The sequence below is a fragment of the Rhinopithecus bieti genome, unplaced genomic scaffold (assembly GCF_001698545.2).
Source record: "Rhinopithecus bieti isolate Rb0 unplaced genomic scaffold, ASM169854v2 scaffold_29928, whole genome shotgun sequence".
NCBI classification, from domain to species: Eukaryota; Metazoa; Chordata; class Mammalia; order Primates; family Cercopithecidae; genus Rhinopithecus; species Rhinopithecus bieti.
The window spans coordinates 1,767,013-1,779,568 of NW_016814053.1; the positions used below are offsets into that span (position 1 = coordinate 1,767,013).

Consider the following 12,556-nt stretch of genomic DNA (forward strand, 5'->3'; position numbering starts at 1 on the left):
GAAGTGATTTCTCCTCTCTTTATCTATAAATACAAAACCCATAATTTACTCATATAAATTAGAAGATTAAACAATAAAAAAAATTCTACATCATGCCTTGTGAGTTATTTTGACTAGCCAGGGTTTCAAGTCATAGCTGTAGAAGAGGAAAATTATAATCCCTGAACATTCAAATATTTTTCCACTGAAATATCTTTTGGGGCTAAGGGTTGGGGTTTTGGTAAGGAGAAGACAATTATCGGAAGGCAAGAAGACTTGAACAAAAATTTAGTAAATGAAGTAAACTAGAATTTTTTATACTTCATTACTAGATCTTCTTATTGAAAATTAATTTTTACTTCAGAAAGAATATACACACACACGTAAACTCCAGAGCAAACATTATGCTTGATGGAGAACCATCCAGTCAATTTCTTTTAAATCAAGGAAAAACCCAAGGGGACAACATTGGAGCTTTTATTCAATACTACACAGAAGTCCTAGCTAGCATGGACAAGAAAAAGAAATAAAGAGCTAGGGATTGGAAAGAAAAAAATCTGTCACTATTCACGAGGATATGACTTCCCATGAAGAAGCTCCAATGAATCTATATATAGAATGTTAATGAGAGAATCAGCAATGTTGCTATATATAAAACCAATAGATAAAAACCAACTGCACTTCTAGATATTATCAATAAATAAATCGTGATTAAAAAAATATTCTGGCCAAGTGCAGTGGCTCACACCTGCAATCCCAGCACTTTAGAGAGGCTGGGGTGGGAGAAACGTTTGAGGCCAGGAGTTCGAAACCAGTCTGCGCAACATAGCAATGTCCAATCTCCACCTAAAATTTTAAAAATTAGCTGAGCAGGGTGGCATGTGCCTATAGTCCCAAATACTCAGGAGACTAAGTCCCAAATACTCAGGAGGATTGCTTGAGCCTGGGAATAAGAGGCTGCAGTAAGCTATGCTCATGCCACTATACTCCACACTGGGTGACAAAACATGACCCTATCTCTAAGGTCACTAAAAACAAAGTAATTCTAATCTAAAACTAGCAAAAGAGGTGTGCGATCTCTATCAAAACAAAAAAATCCCCACAAAACTTTATTAACTGAGTAAATAAATGAAGAGGTAAATGATGTTCATAGTTGAAAAGACTCTTTACTATAAAAATGTCAGTTCTTCACTAATCTTAATTGGATTTAGAGATCCAGTGCAGCTCCTATCAAAATGCCAATTTTAAAAAATGAAGCTTAAATTGATTCTAAAATTTATATAGGAGAATAAAGGGCCAAGAATAGGTTCCTCCTGAAAAACAGTAAGATTGGTGAGGATTTGCCCTACTCTTCTCTATCAAGGACTACTATAAAGTTATGATAGTTTATAGACAAGTGGCACTGGCACAAGAGTAATCAAATAGATCAAAGGAACAGAACGGAGAGACCAACAAAACGCCCACATAAATAGGCATTCAATTTATGACACATTTATTAAATAGATTAATATTTCTTTCTTTTTTTTTTTTTTTTGAGATGGAGTCTTGCTCTGTCGCACAGGCTGGAGTGCAGTGGTGCGATCTCGGCTCACTGGAACCTCTGCCTCCCGGGTTCAAGCAATGCTCTTGCCTCAGCCTCCCAAGTAGCTGGGATTACAGGCGCATGCCACCACACCTGGGTAATTTTTATATTTTTAGTAGAGCTGGGGTTTCATCATGTTGGCCAGGCTGGTCTCAAACTCCTGGCCTCATACAATCCACCCACCTCAGCCTCCCAAAGTGTTGGGATTACAGGCGTGAGCCACTGCACCTGGCCTGTTTCATAATATTTGACTAAGTATTAATACCTTTAATATATAAAGTTCATACAAATCAATAAAATGCAAACATCCAAACAGAAAAATATATGTATAAAGCAGTTTTTCCTCTATTCCCCTCTAATCACAAGCCACTAAAAACAAATAAATAAATAAATAACGTTAAAAGAGGAGTATGTATCTTCCCACATTATTCTCAATACTTATCCAATTCCATTTAGAGGTTTGGGGTTTGCTCTGCTTTGTTATACTAAAATGGAATAATGTTATAGTCATTCTGAAGCTTTTCCCCCACTAAAATATCACAAATGTTCTTCCACAATACACATATATCCCATTCACTTTGCTCTACAGCTGAACAATATTCTACAATATAGGTATAAGAGAATGTATTTAATCATTCTCTTATTGATAGACATTCAGGTTGTTTCCTGTTTCTGCTACTACGACTAATGCTGCAGTAACTGTATCTTTGTACACATAACTTTATATTCTGGTGCATTTATTTCTTACAATTCTGGGTCCTAAGAGTATGCATATTTTTAATTTTAACATATATTGTTAGACTGCTTTCCAGAAAGACTGTAAAAACGCACATTCCCAAAGGCAGTATTTACAAGGCTGAGTTTCTAACTTAGTATCCTTTAGTTAAAAAAAGTCTTTCCAGGTGCAAAAGCAAAGGAAGAAACCATAAATGAAGAGACTGATACATGCAACAAAATAAAAATGATAAAACTTCCTTATGTCAAAGCATTATACATTTTTTAAATTAAAAAAGCAGATAAAAGACAAACAGAAATGAGAAAATATGTACAGTCTAAGTTTTAATATCTTTAATATATGAAAAATCCATATAAATGAATAAAATGCAGCTGAGCAATGCTTATAATCCCAGCTACTCAAGAGGCTGGGACAGGACGATCCCTTGAGCCCAGGAGTTCGAGACTGCAGCGGGCTATGATCATGCCACCGGCACTCCAGCCTAGGTGACAGAACAAGACCTTGTCTCTTTAGAAAAAAAAAAAAAAAAAAAAATCAACAAAATGCAAACACCCTCCCCCCAAAAATGAGAGAGGAAATGAATATATAAATCATAAAGTACCCAATAAATACATATTCAACCTCACTAGTTATTAATTTATTTATTTTGAGAACAAGTTTCACTCTGTTGCCCAGGCTGGAGTGCAGTGGGGCAATCTCTGCTCACTGCAACCTCCACCTGCCAAGCTCAAGTGATACTCCTGCCTCAGCCTCCTGAGTAGCTGGGATTACAAACAAGCACATGCCACCGTACCTGGCTAATTTTTGTAGTTTTAGTAGAGACGGGATTTCACCATGTTAGCCAGGCTGGTATCGAATTCCTGACCTCAGGCGATCTGCCCACCTCGGACTCCCAAAAACGCTGGGATTACAGGCGTGAGCCACCGTGCCCAGCAGTGGCTTACGACTAGGCCAGGTTGGCCAGGTACAGTGTCTCAGACCTGCAATCCCAACACTTTGGGAAGCCAAAGCAGGCAGATCACCTGAGCCCAGGAGTTCAAGACCAGCCTGACCTCAGGTGATCCACTTGCCTTGGCCTCCCAAAGTGCTAGGATTACAGGTAAGCCACTGCGCTCAGCCTCACTAGTTATTTTTTAAGACACAATTTAAAAATGCGATTTCTGCCCCCCGCAGAGGCATGCGCTACCACGCCTGGTTAATTTTTTATTTTTATTTTTTGTAGAGATGGGGTCTCCCTATGTTGCCTAGACTGGTCTTAAACTCCTGGGCTCAAGTGATCCTCCTGTCTCTGCCTCCCAAAGTGTTGGGATTACAGGTGAGAGCCCTACACCTGGCCAGAAGCTTTTAATATAGTACATAATACCAAGGGGCATTTATCGTATCCTGCTACAAAACACCTTGGCAAAAGTATTAAAAGTCTTAAAGTATACAAACACTCAGACCCAGGGTTTCCACCCCTAGATTATTTCTTGAAATAATCAAGCTCTTACAAAGACTTCTATATGTGAATATTCCATGATAAATTATCACAGAAAAAAATCAGAAATAATTGTCCCACAATCTACCATTGGAATAAATTATGATTTATCCATGATAGAAAACCATGAAGCCATTAAAACCTTGTTTTGAAGATAAGCTAATACAAAATAGAAAACTGTTTATGAGAAAAGGCCATAAAATCTATGTACAATATAATCTCAATTTTGTTATTAAAATATATATGCAAAATATCTCCCTATTTTCTGTATCTCCTGAATTTTCAATAGTAGATGTTAAATACATATTTTATAGTTAAAAAAATAAAATACTGGTTTTTTTTTTTTTGAGACAGAGTCTCACTCTGTAGCCCAGCCTGGAGTGTAGTGGTGCAATCTCAGTTCACTGCAAATTCCACCTCCTGAGTTCAAGCGATTCTCCTGTCTCAGCCTCCCAAGCAGCTGGGATAACAGGCGTGCACCACCATGCCCAGTTAATTTTTGTATTTTTAGTAGAGACGGGGTTTCACCATGTTGTCCAGGTTGGTCTCGAACTCCTGAGCTCAGGTGATCCACCTGCCTCATCCTCCTAAAGTGCTGGGATTACAGGTGTGAGCCACCACGCCTGGCCAAATTTAAGTTTTTGAAATAGTTCTTCCCGTATTACTTTATTATGGACTATCTAAAGGTGGTTAGGACATTATTTGTATTTTTATATTTAAAATCCTTTGTCATTTGAGACTATCAATCAATGTGTCATTGAATAAATCCACTTGAAACTTCATTACATTTAGGTAAGTACATTACACGACAGTGTAAGTCTCATATTCTTTATAAAATATTGATATATTTTCTAATATAAGCCTAGGATTCACATATTATATATCACACTCATATATTAACTAATATATCAACATATATTCTAATGTATTTATATCACTGTGTTTAAGAAGCAAGGATTAATTCATCAATAATTTAATAAAAATGATAGATGACAGATGAAATTTCTTTTATGCTAATTTTATCATTCCCAAGAAAAATGAAAATGTTAAGCCTAAAACTTACCTCAAAGGTATGGTCTAGTCTGTATACTGACACTGAATTTACTGCACTGACTATCTCCAATACGCCATTGAAATTATTCAAATCTTGAAAAACTTGCAGAATTTCTATAATTCTACTTAGTACTGCAACCCGTTCTTCAAAATTTTCTGCTTCCACAATGCATCTAACAACAACAAAAATTCGTAGCTTAGAAAAGTTTCTTCACCTCATTTAGAAAAGATTATGTGTAGCCAGAATTTTAGCCTAAATATGACTTAATATTATGGCTATTAGCAAGTTGTAAGAGTAAATTAAAACTTACTTTTCAAACCAGAGGGTGAGATTTGTGGTATGGCGAATCATTTTTAATAAATTTGGAGAATTTATTTCTTTATCTTCTTTGGTCCACACACTTCCTACAAGTTCAGATGGTTGAACTTTCCTATGGAATTAAAAATCAGGGCAATTTAATCTATAAAGGATTAGTATTACTTAAAGATCTTCTAAAACTTAATAAGAAAAAGACAATTAACCCAAAAGATAGATGAACACATATATGAACAAGTAATTCAGAGAGGAATAGACCCAAATAGCTATAAACACGAAAACATACTTTATCCCTTACTCTGGGAAAATAACATAAAACCACAATGAAATCCTGTTTTACTCTTATTAGATGAACAAAAGTCTGATAATTCAAGGCCGGGCGCAGTGGCTCATGCCCGTAATCCCAGAGCTTTGCGAAGCCGAGGCGGGCGGATCACCTGAGGTGAGGAGATCGAGACCAGCCTGACCATAATGGAAAACCCTGTCTCTACTAAAATACAAAATTAGCCAGGCATGGTGGCACATGCCTGTAATCCCAGCTACTTGGGAGGCTGAAGCAAGAGAATTGCTTGAACCCAGGAGACGCAGGTTGCGGTGAGCTGAGATCGCACCATTGCACTCCAGCCTGGGCAACAAAAGCAAAGCTCTGTCTCAAAAAAAAAAAAGAAAAAGAAAAAAAAGTCCGATAATTCCAAATGGGTAAAAATATAATGAAACAGGAACACCAATACGGAAGTAAAAATTGATACAACCGCTTTGTAAAATAATTTGGCAAGATCTCATAGTACTGAAGAGATACATACTGGATGACTCAGCAATTCAACTCTTAAGTATGCATATATCCTAGATAAACTCCGACACAAATTGATAAGAGCCAGGTGCAGCAGTTCATGCCTGTAATCCCAGTACTTTGGGAGGCTGAGGCGGACGGATCATTTGGGGTCAGGAGTTTAAGAACAGCCTGGCCAACAATGCGAAAAGACAAAAAAATCAGCTGGGTGTAGTAGTGCGTGCCTGTAGTCCCAGCTACTTAGGAGGCTGAGGCAGGAGCATCGCTTGAACCTAGGAAGCAGAGGTTGCAGTGAGCCGAGATCATGCCACTGCACTCCAGCCTGGGCAATAGAGTGAGACTTGGTCTCAAAACAAACAAACAAAAAACAATGTTATAAGAAAACGTTTACAAGAATGTTAGTGAAGCATTATTTGCAAGAGTGAATAGAGGCTCATCATCCAAAGACTGGATAAATTGTGGAGTATAACTATAATGCAACACTACACAGCATCTAAAATAAGCTAACTAGAACTATATTCATTCACTTGAACAAATGCCAAAAACAATTTAAGTAAACAGCATGTTGCAGAATGACATGTAAGTATATGCAGTTTAAAAAATGTGTGAAACAAGCTGAGGTGCAGTGGTGTGCACCTATCACCCAGCTACTTGGGAGGATGAGGTGGGAGGATTGCTTGAGGCAAGGAGTTTGAGAGTATCCTAGGCAACCATAATGAGATCCTATCTCAAAAAAATTAAATAAAAAAACCAGGCACAGTAGTTCCTCCCTGTAGTTTCTGCTACTGAGAGACTGAGGTGGGAAGACTGCTTGAGCCTAGAGTTTGGGGCTGCAGTGAGCTATGATCATGCCACTGCACCCCAGCCTGCGTGACAGAGTGAGACCCCATCTTAAACAAACAAACAACAATAAAAAACCAGTTGGGCACTATAGCTCACACCTGTAATCTTGGCATTTTGGGAGGTTGAGGTGGGAGGACAACTTGAGGCCAAGATCAAGACCATCCTGGGCAACACAGCAAGACCTCATCTCTATGAATTTTTTTTTTTAAAAAATTAGCCAGGTATGGTGGTGCATGTCTGTAGTTCTAGCTACTTGAGAGGCTGAGGAAGGAGAATTGCTTGAGCCCAGGAGTTCAAGGCTACAGTGAGCTATGATTGTGCCCCTGCACTCCAGCCTGGGCAACAGCGTGAGACTCTGTTTCTTAAAAAACAACAACAAAAAAGTGTACAACAACAATGCTATATATTGTTTATGAATTTCTGTGCATGTATATAAATTATAAAAATATAAAGAGAAATAGTAAACATCAAATTCAGGGTGGTGGTGATTTCTTAGGGGAAAGAGAGCAATAAGATTGGGGAGAATTATACAAAGGATTTCAGTTTTATCTAAAATGTTTTTGTTGTTCATGAATATTCATTATATTATTTCCTATATTTTTTGAATGCCTGAGTATTTAATTAAAATTCAGACAGAAGAGCAGATGAAATCATTGTATACAGTGAGTCAGAATTACGTAATTTAAAAATTGGCCAAGTACAGTGGCTCACGCCTGTAATCCCAGCATCTGGGAGGCCAAGGCAGGAGAACTGCCTGAGGCCAGGAGTTTAAGGCCAGCCTGGGCAACACAGTGAGACCCTATCTCTATTTTTTTTTTTAACTGACCGGTGGCATTGCCATCAATGGCCTACAGACTTGGTTACTCATTAAAAAAACATTTTTTCATCAGTAGATTTGTGTACAAATAAGTACTTGCTAACAGTTTCTGAAATGTTTTCTTAAAGTGGCTCTATTATTTCACCAGAAATTTAGTTTACAAGGCTGGGTGCGGTGGCTCATGCCTGTAATCCCAGCACTTTGGGAGGCTGGGACAGGTGGATCACTGGAGGTCAGGAGTTCGTGACCACCCTGGCCAACATGGTGAAACCCCATCTCTACTAAAAATACAAAAAATTAGCCAGGCATGGTGGCACACACCTGTAATCCCAGCTACTCAGGAGGTTGAGGCAGGAAAATCACTTGAAGTTGGGAGGCAGAGGTTGCAGTGAGCCGAGATTGCACAACTGCACTCCAGCCTAGGTGACAGAGCAAGACTCCATCCCAAAAAACAAAAAAACAAACAAACAAACAAAAAAGGAATTTAGTTTACAAATGATGTCAATATTGGGTATTTTTCTATGTCCTGAAAGTAGGTCCACATGAAGTGACGTGCTTTTTTTCTGATGTCCATTCATGTAAAACAATTACATTGCGAGAAAAAACATAATGCAGTACTATTTGCTTTTTTTACCTCAAGTAATAAGTCCCTTCATTTCTACCTATCACAAATCCCACAATATAAACAAAGCTACCCGGATTCTGAATTACTTAAAATATAACGTAACATTTTGAGTTAAGTCTGGTTCTGAATGGCATAGCCAGTGCAAACTAAGCAAATTCTAAAGAAAATAAAGTAAACATAATATAGTAAACGTACCTTACTATATTACCTATTATCACTAAATTTTATATATTCTTGCTTTTCCCTGTGTAATCTTTATTTAAAAATTGGCTGCTAATCAGGATAATTCCTTGAGAATATTTTTATTTTATTTTTGAGATAGGGTCTCACTCTGTCATTCAAGCTGGAGTGCGGTGGCACGATCTTGGCTCACTGCAGCCTCGACCTCAAGTGACCTTCCCACCTCAGGCTCCTAGGCAACTGGGACTACATGCCCGAGCTGCCATGCCTCGCTATTTCTTGCAGTTTTTGTACGACAGAGTTTGCCATGTTGCTCAGGCTGGTCTTGAACTCTTGGTCTCAAGTGATCTGCCCACCTCAGCCCCTTAAAGTGCTGGGGTTTAGGCATGAGCCATCATGCCCAGCCAAGCATATTTATATTTTAAAAGGGGGCTCCTATACTACTCACAATAGTGATATGGAATCAACCTAAATGTCCAATAACAGATTAATGAATAAAGAAAATGTGGTATATATACACAATGGAACACTATTCGGCCATAAAAAAAGAATGAAAGCCCATCATTCAAGGCAACATGGATGAGCCCGGAGGACCTTATGTTAAGCAAAATAAATCAGGCACAGAAAGAAAAACATAACATGTTCCCTTTCATATATGAAAACTAAAAAATTATGAACTTATGGAAGTAGAGAGTAGAACTGAGGTATTAGTGGCTGGGAAGGATTGGGAGGAGGGGAAAACAGAGAGGTTGGTGTAGAAAAGTTTTTGATGGAATAATGGTAGTGACATTTTTTGACAGAGAGTTGTTACATGCAAGGCCTGTACCCTTCGCAAGAGCCTGAGTTGTAAATGAGAAAAGAAAACCCATCTCACACAATATTCTATTCATTTAGCTGCTAAGGGCCTAGCATCCATACTAACTGACTTGACTGACTGACCTCAAACTAAACCAAGGTGAGAAAGTATTAGGAGTTGGAGACAGGTGGTAGACTTGAAAATCTTCTTCCTGCCATTCCTTTTGTGATGGATTGCTAGTCCCCAGTCTAGGCCTAAACAGTGATATAAGACTTTTACTTGCAGGGCAGACTAGTTAAAAACTGTGCTATGACCTTTCCTCTAAGCCCATGAGAGTAGATGAGGTATTTTTAAGCACTCATGAATAATGTGCAAAATGTTTTGAAAATACATAATGTTCAAGGTTCTTAAAAATAAAGCAAGAAATTAACATTGTCTACCTGTAGAGATCAGACTCCAAAAGTGTCAGCTGACGTGCAATTTCTATTGGATGAAGTGTCATGAGATCAAATGTTTCAAACTGTCCTGGTTTGCTGATATGCCATTCAATTGCTGGAGGTGGACTTTCAAAGGTAATATTATGGCTTATTCCGTTTGCCTGAGCTTGCTTCTTCCTCTTGATGATCTTAGCGATTGACTCTACCCATTTCTTCATAGCTTTCCCTGGAAAAAGAACACATAAACAAAAATGTCTTTTACTTGACACACATGACTACAAATCTTCATTTAATCTTTAACTTTCACCCAGCCTCAACAATTACCAACTCATGGCCAATTTTTATTTTATCTAACCCTAAATATGATAGAACATATGTTATTCTGAAACAAATCCAAGACATCATATTTCATTCATATTTAAGCATCTTTAAAATACTGTTTAAAGTAATAACCACAACACCATTATCACACATAAAACTGACAACTTCTTAATACATTGTTATCTTCAAGAATTTTGTCACTGTTCACATTTCTCTGATTATTTTCCTTTTTTTTTTTTTTTTTTTTTGAGACAGGGTCTTGCTCTGTGGCCCAGGTTGGAGTGCAGTGGTGCAATCTCAGCTTACTGCAACTTTCATGTTGCAGGCTCAAGCGATCCTCCCACCTCAGCCTCCCACGTAGCTGGGACTGCACATACCACCACGCCTGACCAATTTTTGTTTTTTTTTGGTTTGTTTTTTTTTGAGATGGAGTCCCACTCTGTCACCCAGGCTGGAGTGCAATGGCGTGATCTCAGCTCACTGCAACCTCTGCCTCCCGGGTTCCAGCAATTCTCTTGCCTCAGTCTCCTGAGTAGCTGGGATTACAGGCGCACATTACCATACCCGGCTAATTTTGTTGTATTTTTAGTACAGATGGGGTTTCACCATGTTGGCCAGGCTGGTCTCGAACTCCTGACCTCGTGATCTGCCCGCCTCGGCCTCCCAAAGTAATGGGATTATAGGCATGAGCCACCGCGCCTGGCCTAATTTTTGTATTTTTAGTAGAGACGGGGTTTCTCCATGTTGCCCAAGCTGGTCTTGAACTCCTGGGCTCAAGTGATCTGCCTGCCTTGGCCTCCCAAAGTGTTGGGATTACAGGCATGAGCCACTGCGCCCGGCCATATTTTCTTATAGTTAGCTTGAAAAGGAATCTGAACAAGATGGCACGTATTGCATTGAGTCAATGTGTCTCAAGTCTCCTTTAATCTACAGGTTACTGCTTTATTGCATATTTTTGCTTGCACTTTGTGGAAGAAATTGTCATTTGCCATGTTTTTCTGTCCTCTATATTTTCTGTAAAGCGAGATATAGTGACTTGGTCTGATTCAGGATTAATTTTATGACACAAATACTTGCCAAGAATACTTCTAATAGGAGGCATATCTAGTTACCTTTATGCGATGTCACCATCCACTCATGATAATTTCCTAGGCTTATTATTTTACTAGGAACTAAGAAATGTGATATTCTACCATTCCTCTTCACTTACTAGTTGAAATACTTCCACAAAAATAAATTTTTCCTCATGAACGATTTGGTTATTCTGAAGTCTAACTAGTATAGAAAAGAACTTTGGACATTAACATAACCATTTACTTAATTTATTCTAGTGTGTGCATGTATTTTAGAAGCTTCTTAGATTGTGTCTAATCCAGTGTTCTCACTTAGAATATAAATTTTCATTTTTTGTTTGTTTTGAGACAGGGTCTCACTCTGCCCAGGCTTGTGGGCAGTGGCGCAATTTCAGGTCACTGCAGTCTCGAGCTCTGGGCTTAAGTGATCGCTTCACCTCAGCCTCCTGAGTAGCTGGGACTACAGGCGCATGTCACCATGCTTGGCTAATTTTCATATTTTTTGTAGAGACTGGGTTTTGCCATTTTGCCCAGACTGGTCTCGAACTCCTGGGCTCAAGCAATCAGCCCACCTCTGCCTCCCACAGTGCTGGGATATTCTAGGTGTGAGCCATTGCACTGGCCTAGAATACAATTTGAAAATGTAGTATTACGAAAATTTTAAGGTACACATAAAAATGTGTCATAAACATCTCAAATTAGAAACAAAGGAATAACATTCTTAACTTTAAATAATATTCTATTCCCCTTAAAGAACAAGTAGAACACGAAATAAGTTACACCTGTTATAGTATTTGTAATGCCCTATAATGTCAGATAAAACATAAATGTTCTTGATTCAATAATACACATTTGATGACACATTTGTTTAAATGTTCATGGCCTAGGATTTCATTTCTTGGGCTATGATTCTGAAACTTAAAGTAGAAAACTCCTCTCTTTCAGATTTCAGAAATACACCAAAAACATTTCAGAAGATGTAAATATTGTAAGAAACCTGTTAATCATTAAAATTAAAGAAAAAGATTAAAGAAAGTAAGAAAACATAAAATTACACATATTTTATTCAGTTGAAGAAACGGCAACCTTGCAATGAGATAAAATTAAATAGCTTAAATTTATTAAAGAGGACTTTTGACTTCTTTAAAAGAAATATTCTCCTCAAAAACTTGAAAAGGCAAAGTTCTGAGACCTCAGATGATTCTAAACATATATGAGCTTCTTGCCATCTATAAAAAACATTCCAAATTTCATTTCAGCTTTTAAAATGAAAATGCGGCCAGGCATGGTGGCTCATGCCTGTAATCCCAGCGCTTTGGGAAGCTGAGGTAGGTGGATCACCTGAGGTCAGGAGATTGAGACCAGCCTGGCCAACATGGTGAAATACCATCTCTATTGAAAATACAAAATTAGCCAGGCGTGATGGCATGTGCCTGTAGTCCCAGCTACTTGGGAGGCTGAGGCAAGAGATCACTTGAATCTGGGAGGCGGAGGATGCAGTGAGCTGAGATGGCACCGCTGCACTCCAGCC

General features: G+C 38.3%; 1 protein-coding gene across 1 annotated transcript in view; it reads right to left on the bottom strand.

Moving 5' to 3' along the window:
- SOS2 (SOS Ras/Rho guanine nucleotide exchange factor 2) overlaps positions 1 to 12,556 on the bottom strand; it is a 119,409-nt gene that overhangs the window by 23,295 nt on the left and 83,558 nt on the right. Inside the window, exons 14-16 of the mRNA XM_017849451.1 lie at positions 9,635 to 9,857; positions 5,139 to 5,258; positions 4,838 to 5,000 (exon numbers count right to left, since the gene is read on the bottom strand). Of these exons, the coding sequence (XP_017704940.1) occupies positions 4,838 to 5,000; positions 5,139 to 5,258; positions 9,635 to 9,857 (506 nt within the window). The remainder of the gene's footprint in view (positions 1 to 4,837; positions 5,001 to 5,138; positions 5,259 to 9,634; positions 9,858 to 12,556) is intronic.